General features: G+C 33.3%; 1 protein-coding gene across 1 annotated transcript in view; it reads left to right on the forward strand.

Moving 5' to 3' along the window:
• Positions 1 to 17,226, forward strand: part of LOC100773941 (low-density lipoprotein receptor-related protein 1B) — a 1,050,824-nt gene that overhangs the window by 812,858 nt on the left and 220,740 nt on the right. The window contains exons 56-58 of the mRNA XM_035447074.1: positions 6,460 to 6,582; positions 8,620 to 8,801; positions 15,373 to 15,572. Coding sequence (XP_035302965.1) covers positions 6,460 to 6,582; positions 8,620 to 8,801; positions 15,373 to 15,572 — 505 coding nt within the window. The remainder of the gene's footprint in view (positions 1 to 6,459; positions 6,583 to 8,619; positions 8,802 to 15,372; positions 15,573 to 17,226) is intronic.

The raw sequence follows: 17,226 nt of genomic DNA on the forward strand, positions 1-17,226 counted from the left end.
CTCTGCATCTTCTTCCCTTCTCATTCTCATAGCTCACTCCCCCTTTTCCTATGTTCTCAATTTGCTCAGGGGATCATGACCCTTTCCCTTTCTCCAGGGGACAAAGTTTGTCTCTTTTAGGGTCCTCCTTGTTTACTAGTTTCTCTGGCAATGTGGATTGTAGGCTGGTAATCCTTTACTCTATGTCTAAAATCCACATATGAGTGAGTACATATCATGTTTGTCTTTTTGTGATTGGGTTGCCTCAATCAGAATGTTTTCTTCTAGTTCCATCCATTTTCCTGCAAATTCAAGATTCCATTGTGTTTTTTTTTCCTGCTGAGTAGTATTCCATTGTGTAAATGTACCACATTTTCTCTATCCCTTCTTCAGCTGAGGGGCATCTAGGCTACTTCCAGTTTCTGGCAATTACAAATAGTGCTGCTATGAACATCGTTGAACATATGTCTTTCTTATATGAATGTGCTTCTTTTGGGTATATGCCTAGCAGTGGAATTGCTGGATCTTGTGGTAGACTGATTCCCATTTTCTTGAGGAGTTGCCATACTGATTTCCAAAATGGCTGTACAAGTTGGCACTCCCACCAGCAGTGGAGAAGTGTTCCCCTTTCTCCACATCCTCTCCAGCATGAACTGTCATTGGTGTTTTTGATTTTGGCCATTGTGACAGGAGTAAGATGTTATCTCAGAGTTGTTTTGATTTGCATTTCCCTGATGGCTAAGGATGTTGAACACTTTCTTATATGTATTTCAGCCATTTTAGATTCCTCTATTGAGAATTTCTCTTTAGTTCTGTACCCCAATTTTAATTGGATTGTTTGGCGTTTTGGAGATTAGCTTCTTGAGTTCTTTGTATATTTTGGAGATCAGCTCTCTGTCAGATGTGGGGTTGATGAATATCTTTTCCCAGTGTGTGGGCTGCCATTTTGTCTTGTTGACTGTGTCCTTTGCCTTACAGAAGCTTCTCATTTTCAGGAGGTCCCATTTATAATTGTTGATCTCAGTGTGGCACAGTGTTCTCTTAAGTTATTTTATATCCTGCCAAAATTGTTAGGCATATAATTGAGTTCTAGATATGGTCTCTTCAAAATTAATAAGATTGAGGTTTGTTTTTACTACTAATTTAAATAATCTTGCTTTTATACTGCACTATGTCAATTTATGAAGAGATTATTAAATATCCTATTTATAAACTCTGTTGAGCAACAGAATTGGCTATATAATCACCATTTCAGTGATAACTCCTAACTCCTTGCTTTTTTGACCCCATGCCTTGCAGCTCAACAAACTCAATCAGAATGCTTTTTTGTCTTTCATCATTAATAGGTATTTTAGATTGATTAAATAAACAGGATTTTCTTCTATGCAACTTGTAGACCTATTTATCATGGTAGAACTAGTTCAGTATAGTGCTGGCTCCTGTTGTCTGTTGCATTATTGCCGATGATGAATATTAAGTGGAAATGAACTTAAAATTCATCCTTGAGCTGAGTTTATAGAAATGTAGAAGACATTGGTGTATTTGAATTTCATAACAACCATATGTCTCTGTGGAAATGCTTATTAACAATCCCAAGAGACCAAAGGAAGACTTTGCATGTAGCCTGGCCTGATGATTTCTTGAAATATATCATTTTTGTTTAGCATCATTATTTTATCCTAACATTATAAAATTTTAAGTATTCTTGGGAGCAGATTCACATACACTTACATAATAATATCTAAAGATGTAGAAAAATCCAGGCAGTAGTGGCACAAGCCATTAATCCCAGCACTCAGAAGCAGAGGCAGTCAGATCTCTGTGAGTTCGAGACTAGCCTGGTCTACAAGAGCTAGTTCCAGGACAGCTTCAAAAAAAATAATAAAAGATGTAGAAAAAATTTGAAGAATATCTCTGTTGATACTGTGTCTCTGCCCAGATAAGTAAAAATATAGTATCATATGCTTAATATTCATATTTTTGTATACTTGCTTAAGAAGAATGATTTTTCTAATATTTTGAGTTTCAGTATTTTAATTATAACCAATAATAATTTCATACAATTGTGTTACATAAATTATAATGATGAGTAGAAAGCTTCTTAGTATATATACTGTAACATATGATTGTTATAAGCAAGTTATAGTGCAAATTCACATACCACATTTAGAAAATATACATTAAAACACATAATTTTGGAATTAAAATTAGTCAAGTAACTTTCCAATATGTTATCCTATTCAATTCTAACTCAGCCTTTCTCCCAGAAAAATTGTATAGAGAAACAACATGAAATTTCCTAAATTAACCATCTTGAACCAAAGAACAGAAATCTTCAGCTATATAAATGCAAAAAACAAATAGGACTTTGGTGAAGCTAATTTTCAACTCTGAAGCCATAGGGATGACCCTAGTTTTCAGATCATATTTTTGGCACCTCTGGATATTTTAATTTTCTTTGCATATGATTCTACAGAGAGAGAACTGCACTATTTCTGTGGGCATTAAGGCAAAACTGCAGAAAAAAGTCCACCTTGGATGGATTGCAAATGGTTCAATTTCTCAGTATTTGCAGCTTTAATTTATTATACTGGAATTGCTAATTTTGGATTTGAATTGTCATTATTTAAATGAATGACTGTCAAGACAGTAGAGAAAAATGACTAAAAATTGCAGATAATTCCTTGCTAAAGTTAGAGGCAATTCTGTATGTTCTCCTTACAAACTCTCCATTTAGCCATCTTAATTTCTAAACCATTACAGAATCATAATTCATATACATTATTCCCCTGAAGAGAAAAACATTTGAGTAAAAACAAGTTGCAGATTACTGACATGAATTTATTAAGCTGTCTAAACAGTAGTCTGGAGAATATGAATGTGAAATTTTTTTCATGGTCACTTCAGATATGCTCAGTGGGTTTAATTAAACAATTCTCTAGTTTTTAGCATGTTCTCAGAAAATTAATGTTAACTCCCGTTTTTAGTTTTTGTAATCATTTTAATTAGCAGTGTCAATAAGAATTTACTTACTTTCATTTCTTTTAGTTTAGTGAACACTTGAATGGAGTCACTATTTTACCACATCATATTTCTTAGTTTATGACTAATGACATATGATTTTGTGGGGACAGGCCATGATTTGGAGACAAAGTGAAAGGAGGCTGCTTATTAAAATCATCATGGTGCATAAGAGTTGAACTTGTGGCATTTATATTGTTATTACTAGAATTTAGCCTGCATGAAAAAAGAAACTGAAAGAAAACTATTTTTTATTTCTAGCATTTTCTGAATTGTTTCTATACACAGTTCACTGTAATTCTCAGAGATTCTTGAAAAGAAGTAAAGGATATGAACATTATTTAGACTTGGCTTAATTCTTATAAAGGACTATATGAATCCAAGATAGCACTATTACTATCAAATTCTGAATTTTAGAGTAAAAATGGAAACTGAAGTCAAACTTTCTAATGATCATGTTTGTTAATGATCCTTCCTCAAAGTGAACCAAACCAGCAAATCTCTGGTAGAATAGACACTCAACCATAATAGTGCAACTCATTTAAACTGTGAGATGGATTAACTTTAGGGTGAAAGTTGATGCAATTAAGCCTGATACAAAGTCATTGTGATGATCTCAGAGTTTTTACCAAGTATATTATAGCACCAATTATCTTATAATTGAAAATAATTTGTATATGAACAAACTATCTGACCTCTGAGAAAATAAGTAGTTCAAATTCTGACCCACTTTTTCTTAGTCTTGAAACTGTAATTAGATGAGCCTTAGCAAGAGTTTGGAACTGAACTAATTCCTGATAAATTATCCGAACAATTCAAAAGCTAGGAACACCCATATAATACAAGCTCAAATAAAACCCAACTGAGGCACACCCAAAACAAACATCTGAGGCATCCAAAAATCTAATATCTGAGTTTATGTTATTTTGTTAGTTGCCACAGAATATATAACCATGGCTCTGAAGGGAGACTTTCCCTCTATTTCCCTAATGGGATATACATATCCAGTTTTTCCTTGGTCAAATGCTCATATGAGGGCACAACTTTTCATTCTATTATGATGCAATCTTCTATAAAGGGGCATTTGAAATATGAAATGTCATTCTCACATCCTTTCCAACTCATCAGGTGGCAATCCAAGTGTGGCTGAGTACCTTATTAATGATCTAGCTCATTAAATTAGATGAGTGTTCTTTTCTAGTTACTCCACATAAAAGGTTATACTAACATCATATTTCTATTTAATATTAACTTTCCTTTTTGTTGGTTTTTTATTCTTAATTACCAGTCATATTTACATATCCATCCCCCCATTCCCTTGCCCGCCCATCCTTCCATGTTTCCCAACTCCCCCAACCCACCCCCCAACTCAGGGATAGTGAGGCACTCCATGGGGTACCTTCAAAGTCCATAATAACATTTGGGGGAGGGCCTAGGCCCTCCTTGCTGTATCTGGGCTACAATTGTATCCCTCCATATGGAATGGGCTCCCAAAGTCCATTTGTGCTCTAGGGATAAAGCTTGGCTCCACTGTTAGAGGTCTTTGCCTCCTAGCTGGCACCACATTCAGAGGCCTTGGTTTGGTCCAATGCTGTTTACCCAGCTTTATGACTAGGGTCTCCATGCTATCAGTAGGTCAAGTCCACTGTTTCTGCAGGTTTAGTCATATATCTTCAGATTTGATATATCATATATAACAAATATTCATAAGCAGATTTTTTTCTTTTGGGGTGTTACATTTATTTAGACATTATTTTTTAGTTAAAAATATTTTCTCATTTTACCTTCTAATCCGAGTTCCCACTCCATCTCCTCCTCCTACTCTCCCCCCTTCTCCCTACCCCACTCATCCACTCCTCAGAGATGGTAAACCTTCCCATGGGGAATCAACAAATTCTGGCACATCTCTTTGAGGCAGGACCAAGGCCCTCCCCACTACATCTAGACTGAGTAAGGTATCACTCCAAAGAGAATGAGATCCAAAAAGCCAGCTCAAGAACTAGGGACAAATTCTGGTGCCACTTCCAGAGTCTGCACAGACTGCCCAATATAAACAACTGTCATCCACATTCAGAGGTCCCAGTTCAGTCCCATGCAGGTTCCCCAGCTGTCAGTCCAGAGTCAGTGAGCTCCTTCTAGCTCTGGTCAGTGGTCTCTGTGGGTATCCCCCAAATGGTCTTGATCCCTTTGCTCTTATTATTGCTCCTCTTTCTCTTAGATTGGACTCTGGCAGCTCAGCTGAGTACTTAGCTGTGGATCTCCGCATCTGCCTTCTTTTGTTGCCTGATGCAGGTTCTATTATGATAATTCAGATAGTCATAAATCTGATTACAGAGGAAGGCTAGTTCTGGCACCCTCTCCACTAATGCTTAGGGTCTTAGTTGAGATCATCTTTGTGGATTCCCGAGAATTTCCTTAGTGTCACGTTTCTCATTAGCCCCTAATCAAGGTATCTCTTTCTTTGATCTCCCTTCTACTTTAAAAATACAGTTGCTCATGAATTTGGGAAGAATTTCAATTAAAAACATGGTTGGAAAAACTGCAAGACACTGTGTCAGGAAGGGTGGAAAAAAGAAAGCAGAGAAGAGTCACAGGGTGATTTACACTAGTGTTTATGTGACTTTTGTGTTCTTTTTTGTTTGTTCTGTTTTTTTTTTCCAACTTTTTTATTTGAATTAGAAACAGGATTGTTTTACATGACAATCCCAGTTCCCTTCTCCCTCCCGTCCTCCCCTACCCCCCCCAACTAAAATCCTATCTATCACATATCCTTTCTGCTCCTGGATGGCGAGGCCTTCCATAGGGTGTAATCAGAGTTTATTGTATCCTTTGCAATAGGGCCTATGTCCACCCCAGTGTGTCTTGGCTCAGGGGCCTTCTGCAGTGTATAGATGATAAGCCCACTAACCCTCCATTCAAGAAAGCTGCTTTTTCCTCTCCCAGCAGGTATCAATAGCAAACAGCTCCTTGGTTGGGGTGTAATTTATGTCTGGAGTATGTAATTATACTCCTGGTCTCAATGTTGGAGTTTTGTCTGGTTTGTGCCTGAAATGGTCTTGTGTTTTATTGATATTATGTTTTCCTACATCAGTTTCAATAGTTTGGTCTAACTTTGATCCTACTTCATGAATTTGGACATAGGCAGAAGCACAGATTTCATGCTGTAATCTTCTCTGTTTAGAAGTTGTTTGTTTTTTCACATTTTTTGTTGTTTATTTAAAAGTTTGTAAATATTGGGAAATTTTTGTTTGTTATTGGGAATTTATGTTTTAAATGATTAATGTATCTTTTAAGTGTGTAGTTTGAAGTAAGTGTAAAGACACCATGTCCCTTAAATATTTGTCACAAATGGTACAGAAATATGCAACCATTATTCAAAGACAGATGTTGATTTCTCTGGATCATACTGTTAGAAATAGTACTATGTGTTGTTAAACATGTTCTCCTTTTTACTTTTAGGGATTAAACAATGTTATTGCTATCGACTTTGATTATAGAGAAGAATTCATATATTGGATTGATTCTAGCAGACCCAATGGAAGTCGGATAAACAGAATGTGTCTAAATGGAAGTGACATCAAGGTAAATACACATACATATATGGCTTTACTGAATACTTTTTTTGGTATTATTGACTAGGATATAAAACCATGTTTAATAGCAAATCATTCCCTATAGAGCATATTAATATGAACTCAATTTTACACTTTCTCTGTGAAAGTTAAAAATATTTAAATTTGTAAAATGAGATGTTTTATTTTCAGGTCCTTTTTTAATATTGTTTATGGCAATTAGATAAGATTTGTAATTGTAACAAACAATGGAGTGTAGATTGAAGTTTTAGAACTGCCAAAATACCCTTTGCTGGAAATGGTTGAATGATCATGTGTACAATTATGAATAGTTTATTATTTAACAATTAAATACCTGTCACATTCTAGATATGACCTGCTTGGTACCACTTGGATGTTAACTTACATTTTAAATAAAAATATTAGTTCAGTGTGTATGCTGGAAGACATATTATACAGAAGTTGTTAGGGGCTTAAGAGCTCTCTCAGTTGTTAATAGCACTTGATCTTGGAGAGGACTCAGGTTCAGTTTCTAGCATCAATATAAGTTGTTCCACAACTGCCTATAACTCCAGTTCCAGGGGTCCCAAATCCCTCTCTGGCCTCTGTGGGTACCAAGCATGCAAGTGGTGCACATACACAATCACATGCAGCTGCCGACATGTATACATACAAATACACATGTATATAAAAACACACATGTACACATATAAATAAATAAAATGTAAAAAGAAACTTCAAGTAGATGAAACCTATCGATTCTTTTTTTTTTTTTTTTGTAACTTGTTCTCATGGAAGCAACACCTTTGAAAAAATTACTGAAATCTTTAAGTACATGTATATGCAGTATGGGTTTCTGCGATCAGGGTAAGTGTATGAAGCCTATGAGTATAACAGCAGTTTGGCTTTGCAGATCAGTGTCCGTAATTCAAAAGATGAGCAAAATTTGTTCTTTCCTAAATTTTGAAACTTTAAAAGTTGCAGTACTCACACTCGATCATGCGTTTTCTTGCAAGAACTCTTTTTAATAATGGTCACTTTTGTATTTTGAATATGCCAAGTTTTTTCCCTTTTTACTACTTAAATTAGAAACAAGCTTCTTTTACATGTCATTCTCAGTTGCCTTTTCCTCTCCTTCTCCCCTGCCCCCCACTGACTCCCACCCTATCCCCTTTCTGTGGAAGATGATAGAGATTTAACAAAAACAAAACAAAACAAAACACAGTTAGGATGTCAGTTTGCAGGTCTACCAGAATTTGTTTGTTTGTTTGTTTGTTTTTAAAAGTTACATCTCTGTCACCTTCCAACTCTCATTCTATTGTTCCTTTAAACCATGTTGTACTGTGATTTTAAAAAACATCATCATCCTTCTTTTCCCAGGATAACTTATCCATTGGTTTTAAGTAAACAGGCAGCAATATCAATTTTTAGATTAGGAATTTGGAACAAGAAAGAAGCAAATATGTCTTGCAGTCAAAATACTAGGGTAGCATCATGGCTGTTTCAAACCCTTCTGTTTCATGTTGTCATTACCACTGACTGTTTAGAGAAAGGATGACTCTAAAAATCTATCTATACTTGGCTGTGTCCAAAGAGTGTGCAATCCTGTATCTTACTGTAGTGTTGTATAGGGCAGGAGGATTTATGAGATTGGGGAGAATAACCAAAGCTATGATCGCATCTATTAAAGTAAATTTAAATAATTATTTGTGGGTGTATATGATATAAAGTTTTCAAAAAAGTTTGAGAGGATGAGCAGAAAAACTAATGAAAGGAAATCATGAACTGTGCATCTAATTTGTATCTTTGTATGTGTGGGGGGATTATTTTTCTATAAATGTATATGTAGCTTCTAGAAGTCTAAATGCACATTAAATAACTTCCTTTAAATAAGTATTGTGTTGTGGCAAATTGTTCTCTTCTTTATCTAAACTTAATTTCTTCCCTTTAAATAGAGTTCTGTATCTCAATTAAAATCAAGAAACAATTGCTTGATTCGTATTGAAATCATTTATACTGCTAACTTTCTAAATTCTTATTTTGTTAGGTAGTACATAACACTGCTGTTCCCAATGCACTTGCTGTTGATTGGATTGGAAAAAACCTCTATTGGTCTGACACAGAGAAAAGGATTATTGAAGTATCCAAGCTCAATGGCTTGTACCCTACTGTACTTGTTAGCAAAAGGCTGAAGTTTCCCAGGGACCTGTCTTTAGATCCTCAAGCCGGGTTTGTAAAACTATTAAGAATCTTAAAGCATTAGACTATAACCATTGTGGCAATTCTCTAGGTCTATTAACAAGAAATTAAAGTAATATATGAATGTGTAGACTTTTTTTAAATTTAAGCCTAAGAAATATGGCCATAGCATCAAATTGATGAATTTAAAATCTTTTTTAAAATATCTGCTTTTTAAGTGTTTGAATAAGATTATTTTTCTAAGCAGTCAATTAAATGAATAATAATAATAATAATATATCTAATTAATGCTGATGCCTCAAATTGTGTAAAAAGGAACACAGAAGACTCTAACATGGCTTTCAGTGTTTATTTCATCAGAACTATAAAAAAAACATAAGCACTACTCTTAAAGCAGGAGACATAATTGGTACCCAGAGATAATAAGTAAAATTGCATCATCAGATGCATTCAAGAACAAAAGCAGTGGGCCATGGGAAAGGCTGCTGCTGGAGCATAAGTATGGAAAATGCATTAATATGTCAAAGGTGTATTGTGTGTGGTGAAAAATCAACAGATTATGACATTTTCATTCACTTCCAATTATGTTGTTTTGATAGATATAAAATATAAGTCTGTATTTTATACTATAATGTAGACTATTTACATGAACAAAATTACTTCTATAGAAATTCAACCTACCTAACATATTGGTCAGATATCCTGAATTAAGCTTCCATTTGAATTCATTCATTTGTTTATGAATAATTTGATTGTTTTTACATTTTATCCCAAAATTTATATTTGAATATCTCACTGTATGGCTTAAAAATTAACTAAACTTATCTGGCTTCTTCTTCTAAGCCAATAATGATCCTTCACTTATAATGAAGGAAACATTGCCTGTTTATAAACATAAATATTGTTTCAGAATTTCCTGTTTATGAAGCAAACTCTGATCCATTGTGTAGCTGATCAAGCTCTGGGTTTTATTTCTCCAGGATACAGTTATTACCCCATAAACTGAAGACAGTCCTCAGTTACCATCAACATAAACCCATCATTAAAAATGTCAATTAAAATAGTGAAGTATAAATCATTGTAGATGCTACAAAAGACTCCTATGATTTCATTTTTGGATAGTATTTTTATTATAATACATGTATGCCATTTTATAACCAAAGAAATAGATAAAATTAGATATTTTTATGGAAAAAGCCACCCTTTTAATAGCTACAATTCAACACTGCCATTTTTAATATTGTTTTCTGGTTCCCCAGAGCAAGGCAATAAGAGATGTGGACTTTTGTAGCTGTAAAAAAGCTTTATGCAGAGAATGCCATTCCTGAATAAATGTTGTATGGTCCCAATTCAAAGATGCTATCTAAATATACAAAATTATTAAAATGAATATAGCTAAGCCATTCCACATGATATTACTACGGTAATTTGCATGTGGTTAAAAATGTGCCATTTCAACTAACATCTTATTCTGGAGAAGTGTGAGTTCTTTCCAAACATTTAGTGAAATATTAATTAAGAACTGATGGGATCACTGATCTTTTCAGTGCTATGAAACAACCAAAATTTGGAGCATCTTTCTAAATTTGTCTAGGAGAATGATATGGTTATTTTTAGGACTTTTCCTACTCTATATAAGAACATTCAATCTCAAATTAGTTATATGACTTTCTCAAAATCATTTAATTGGTACAGAATTAACTTTGGACTTTAATTCAGTTTGCAGGCTGTGGTCCCCCATTTTTCTGCTACATCAAATTAAAGTTTTAAGTAACAAAATGCTTACCGTAGTTTGACAATGTGTTTTTCAGGAAACACCCAAAGGGGGAAAAAAGCTTGAGGCACACAAGTCCTACATTTTTCAATCTGAATAGTGAAACTGTTTTTAATAAAAGTAATAGTGTACATGATGAATTTTTAATACATGACTTAAATAATAATAAGCATGTTTTATTGTTTGAACTGTAGGGTCTCAAACACTGCCCAGAAATATTCCAGGAAGATATATCCATACTTTATGTCTGAAAATATATTTTTGCTTAATGATCTATTAATTATCTGCTGAAATAATTACATGTGCCATTTTGATTTTGAATTATATAATGAGTGCATGTAAAAGATACATTTCATCTATATCCATTATTGACTATAAATATGATGATAATGCAAATTATATTATAAAGATTATTTTATACTTAGGTCACAATATATGGGAAATATAAGAAAAGACATACAATGAGGGAAAATGACTGGCTTGTTGACCTACTGGGATGACGATTTCCATATCTTTGTAATATATAATATTTATATATATTCTGTTATAATAATATAATTTTCCACAAATATCAGAAAAAAATTTCCTGTGAAATATTTCCAAAATGTGTCTCAGTGGGCACTAAACATTGAACACAATACTATAGAACTTCTTTTTTATTATAACTGCTTTATCTTTCCATGTAGAAGTAAGTATCTTCAGCTTAAAGACCATGGCATATACATGGTGTCTATTAAAATCACTGTGGAGCCTGGTAACAAACAGCTAATTGTACATACATAAGACAGTGGGTTTACAGCTGTAGAGACATGTATCTGCAAATGTAGAAATATAGTTGAACTGGAAATGACCTGCATGTTTCAAACAAAGCTCTCATAAAGAAAGAATACTTACTGTGAAGAAATGAGAGGCCAGGATAAAAATTTAATTTCTAATTTTGTGTGCAAAGAAAATAAATATTGCTTTAAAATTTGCAATTACATTAATACATTTCTCTTACTAATTTAAAATTATAAATATTTGAATAGAGTATATTTCTCTTTAGACATAATCCACAAGAAATGAACACATATGGTTATTTTAATGACTCAGATTTACAACTAATTTTAGGAGAAAGAAGCCACTTTAATTTTGTTAGCTGAATTTTGAGAAAAACAATATGCAATAGGTGTCACTTTGGGCTAAGAGTTTTCTTATGTGAACTTGGATTTATTATTTGGCACAATTTCTAACTCCAAACATTTTCATTAAACAACTGATTCTCCTATTAATTATCATGAACAAATATTCCACACTTGGATGTTCTATTGTAGAGCTAAAATACCCATTTTGTATACAGAAAACTGAATAATAATCTTGAAAAATACATACATTCATACTAAGTGATTCGTATAAATCCAATGGAGAAGGTGCTGTGCCTTCAAAAAGTAACAATTGATCATGTTAGGAGCACTCATACTCAGTGGAATGATACCTTCCTTCAACAATAGAGATTTTTCTTAATATTGTCCCATTTAATGAGTAATTTATTTGGAAAGTCAAGTGATAATATAAATGTAATCCAGGAATATAGTACGGTTGTTACAGTATAATATAACAAGTATTCTACTGGGTGGGTATTATTAAAACAAAAACATTTTTATTCACACATTCTATATGTGTAGTGTTTTGCTAGTATGTTACTTATTATGTAACTTTTTTTCAAGTTTTAAGAAGCTACCCTTTTCATAATGGACTTATAAAAGTTAAGTTACTATTAAATTTCCACATTTTAGGAATTTTAAGCTCATGAAAATTAATTAAATCTAGGTTCACACAATCATGAGAAGATTTGAAATTTGAATGAAAGCAACCTGCTTCTGGGGTTTGCTTCCTTAAGACTCCACATATCACTTCTTTGAGAAGATGCTAATCTGCATCCTAAGAGAGAGCAGAGTCCTTATTCTCATCACACAACAATCATAAAAGACTAACATTTATAAATATAACTAATATAACCGACTCATTCTGTGACTTATGTGACCTTAAAGGCCTGAAAAAGTGATGTCCCACCTCTCCGACACAGTCGCAGTCTGCAATTAAGGCTTGCTGTCCTTTATAATCTGAAAGACAAAGCTGCCTTTCACTAGGAATTCCTAAGCTAATTATAAAGCTAATTTTCAGGTTACAGGAAACATAAAATTTGTTAACAAATTCCTCCAATTACCATGCATTCTCTTTCCTAAAATTGTAATACAGCCTGTCCTCATATTTTTATGTCCACATGTACTGAATTTACTTGGGAGGCCGTTGAAAGCAAGCATACTTTTTTAATTTTGCCTCCTATCCAACAGGGTTTAGAGATATCTGCCACATAGTGTGGCACCAAGGAATTGTTTCATTATAAAGTCTTCTATCTGCTTAAATTGGTCTTTAAGTTGTGTTAGGCGTTACGTATCATAGAATTTAGGGAAGAGGTACCTGATTGTGAGAGAAGGGAACCTATATTATCATGTATTCTTCAACTATGCCTGTAAAAAAGCAAAATCATTTTGTTGACTAATTGCACACTAATCCAATAAAATGCTAAGGAAATAGATATCATTGCCTGCCAGTTCATAGAAATAGCAGAGATACTTTCATTGTTGTCTTGGAGCCTCACAATGTCAGAAAGTGCAGTCATGTTCTGAAGTGTGCTTCAATGAAAATATGGGTTTTACAAAGCACTTCTCAAACATATCTCTTCAAGCCTAACCTGTAAATAGGAACTAACAGTAATCAGGAAATAATTTACAGAAAGCAGATGAAACAAGGTGAATTACATGTGTATAAACATATCTTTTAATTAAAGAAGCACACATAAGTCAAACAACATGATGAAAACCCTGAAGTAATAACTTGAAATTATAATGAGGAACTAACTGGAACTGAGTCTACACATTTCAATACCAAAGAATAATTCGGAGAAAATATTTAAGCCCTTGAATTAAGAAGGGCTTGAACTTAAGAAATCTTAGACCTTGAACACTTAAGAGCTTTTGAAAGCAATATTAAACAGAAATTGGCTCTTATGATGTAAGCCTTTTCAATTCTACTTGACAACCTAATGATGATTTGTGCATTTGATCAGGTATAAAAACTCATTCACAACAAAGACAACAGTTTAAAATGATGTTTATGTGGAATGTAGAGCATTGGAAATTCATAATTTCATTAGTAGTTTCAAAATAATGATTTCCTCATGTAATAATTTTTAAAATTTGGTGACTACACTTAGTGGTAAAAATATACTGCATGGCCGGGTGTTGGTGGCACACATCTTGAATCCCAGCACTCGGGAGACAGAGGTAGCCAGATCTCTGTGAGTTCGAGGCCAGCCTGTTCCTCAGAGAGCATGCCAGGATAGGCTCCAAAGCTACACAGAGAAATCCTGTCTCGAAAAACCAAATATATATATTTGCATGTATTCACATGTTTATTATTAGACAGAAATACAAAGGGTATCTTTTTTAAACTATTCTAGATTTAACACAGAAATTATTGAATTTTTACTTTTACATAATATTTGCTTACATAAAGTGATACATAAGGCATAAGTAAATTTGATTATATGAACTGTATAAAAAGCCTACAGGGGCATATCATATTTGGCAGGAAAAAGTTAAAGTCTGTACTCCAATATATGTCAATAGGATATGTGGGAGTATGCTGGTTTTTTGAAGCAAGATGAACTTCTTGTCATTATGAATTCTATTTGGTCAATTTCCCTATTTCTTATCTTTCTCCACTGTGTAATATCGAGAACACCGTGTTTCTCCAGTGGTTCATGAGAAAGATCTGAAAGATTTTTGTTTGTTCTGATCCCCCTACTCCAATGGCATTAAAACATCTGGAATGATACCAAAGGGAGGAATTATACCAGTTGAACTAAATAGCCTGCCCTAAAGTCTTCCTTTTGTTTAGTTCTTACTAAAGATTTATTTCTTCTCACTATTCACGATACCCAAGTAGGATATCAACAATATTTGTAGTATCAAAGAAAATTGTTAGTCTTTTATGTGAAATGAGTACCAGCATAACAATGATTGTTTTATTTTCATGATAATTTTTAGTCTTGTATCTGATATATTTCTTCTAGAAACTTTTTTTTGGGGGGGTTTCAAGACAGGGTTTCTCTGTGTCTTTGGAGCCTGTTCTGCAACTAGTCTTTGTAGACCAGGCTGGTCTCGAACTCACAGAGATCTGCCTGCATCTGTCTCCTGAGTGCTGGGACTAAAAGCATGCGCCACCACCACCTGGCTCTTCTGGAAACTTTAAAATTTCGCTTATTTATTCCTTTATCTTTACTACTTGAACTTGTGCCTTGTAGATGCTCGGCAAGTGCTTTCTTACTGTGCCTCAGTACCAGCTCTGGATACATTTACATTTTAATCACATAGCAGATTGTTCAAAACAGATAAAAGTAGATAAATGATACATGGATGACTCAATAATTTGGTTGTTTTGTTCTTTTAACATTAGAGATAACAATTACATATCACAATTTTATGTCCATTAATTGTATGCATCAGTGAGTTTTCAGGTGTAAAATAAGCTCATAATCTATGTTTTTATATAATATCAAGAACATAATGAATGTTAAATAAATATCCCAATGTTATATGCTTAATTTGGAAAACAAAAAAAAATATATAAGAAAAGTTTACACTGAAGTCAGCCATGATATCCACAGTTCAGAGATTCACCAAGAATTAAATTGGAAACAGTGAAACCAAAAAGTAAAATATTGTGTGATGTTTTACCCCAGCAGCTCCTGTCAACAAAATGGCTATTGATTTTCCTTCCTAGGTATTTGTACTGGATTGACTGCTGTGAGTATCCTCACATTGGCCGTGTCGGAATGGATGGTACCAATCAGAGTGTTGTCATAGAAACCAAGATTTCGAGACCTATGGCACTAACAATAGATTACATCAACCATAGACTCTACTGGGCTGATGAAAATCACATTGAATTTAGCAACATGGATGGATCTCATAGACACAGAGGTTGGTTGATCTTTATAGACCAGTCAGTATTTACTAGTGCAGAAAATATTAATTTAAATAATTTATGAAGCAAGTTCATAATTTAAGGTCTTATATCTATATATCTATATATCTATATATAGATATAGATATATAGATATATAGATATAGATATATGTGTGTGTTTATATATATGCATAATTTTGAAAGTGTCAGTTTGCCTAATTGTACACTTAAAAATAAACAAATGTATGGTGGTTATTTTTAATTAATGGATACACATGTCCTAACTGAATTGGAATAGAAAAATACCAGATTGGTAATGTTAATTTTTTATTATAGTCCATCAAATTTGAGTTTTCTTTAAAACTTGAAATTAAGTAAAGTATAGACAGTTAAGTAATGCTATATAGTAATATTAGCACATGGTTAATTGTACAGTCATATGCTACAGCAGCAGCAATGAACAGCTCCCACATCAGAATAAAATTCAGGAAGTATATACATATAAATTTATATATTATTCAAAATATAAAATTCAATACATCATTGTTTTTAATTTTTATAATACATTAGTTTCAAACTGTACCAAATTTGTATATGAATTTCATATAAGGAGAAATTGTGAGAAGAGAAATGGATATTAAGTAAAATTAAATGAAGGTGAAATAATAAAAAGAGGCATTTGATAGGTAAAGCTTCAGTGCAGGAGAGAAATATGGACAAACATCACACAGATATAGCAAGTTACAAATGTGATTGATGTGAACTCTCAAAATGTTGGAAATCCATGTAGAATATTTTTCTCACTGAGCAAAGAAGTAAATTAAAGTTTCAGTGATTTTTCATGAATTAACATTGCTTTGGTTATTTGATATTTTGTTGCCCCGATATCTTCTCAAATACACTCAGTGAAGAGAATCTGGCCCCTTGGCGTAATCAAATTTAGAGTGATTTCTCCTTTGTTCTTTAAGCTTAGGAAAGAATTGAAGAACAAAAGAAAAAGAGAAACAGGAAGAGAGGAAGGGAAGAATTTTTTGTCAGGGGAAACTCTAAAACTGTGAGCCAGTACAGAAGGGCTTCAGAAGTCCAGAGCCAGGAGAATCAAGGAAAAGACATAAAAGGTCCCAAAGCCTTAAAACCACTAATTTTGCCCAATAACCTCTATGCTGATGCTTAAACAATTTCAACTTTCTAATAAGCATTGCTGAGTTGTCAGAGCTGCTCCTATACCAGAATGCAATGATTAGGTAAGCATATGTGTTGACTATCTAAGTATGAACATTAAGAAACCCCACCAGCATTCAATTAGACAAGCACTTAATGTGTAAGTTGAAACTTTGATCACAACAAAACCAAATCACTATTATGCTTAGTTTTTAAAAATTCTGTCTACACAGAAATCTAAATAACTGTTGTGTGTAGCCATAGGCTGACATATCCAAAGTTTTATCTTTCTCTATAAATGCTGAGCCTACATTTTTACATCTATAAAATATACTAGACTTCTGTAAGTATATTAATCTATTCTATTTAATGTGTTGTTATATATTGAAAATATATTGCAGTATTAAATGTTTGCAGGTTCTTAAACTGAGTTGAATATTAAATATTTATAGGTAAAATACAAGAATTATTAGAAAATATTGACTGCATCCTCTGGATATATTTTAAA

Source organism: Cricetulus griseus, chromosome 6 (genome assembly GCF_003668045.3).
Source record: "Cricetulus griseus strain 17A/GY chromosome 6, alternate assembly CriGri-PICRH-1.0, whole genome shotgun sequence".
Lineage (NCBI taxonomy): Eukaryota > Metazoa > Chordata > Mammalia > Rodentia > Cricetidae > Cricetulus > Cricetulus griseus.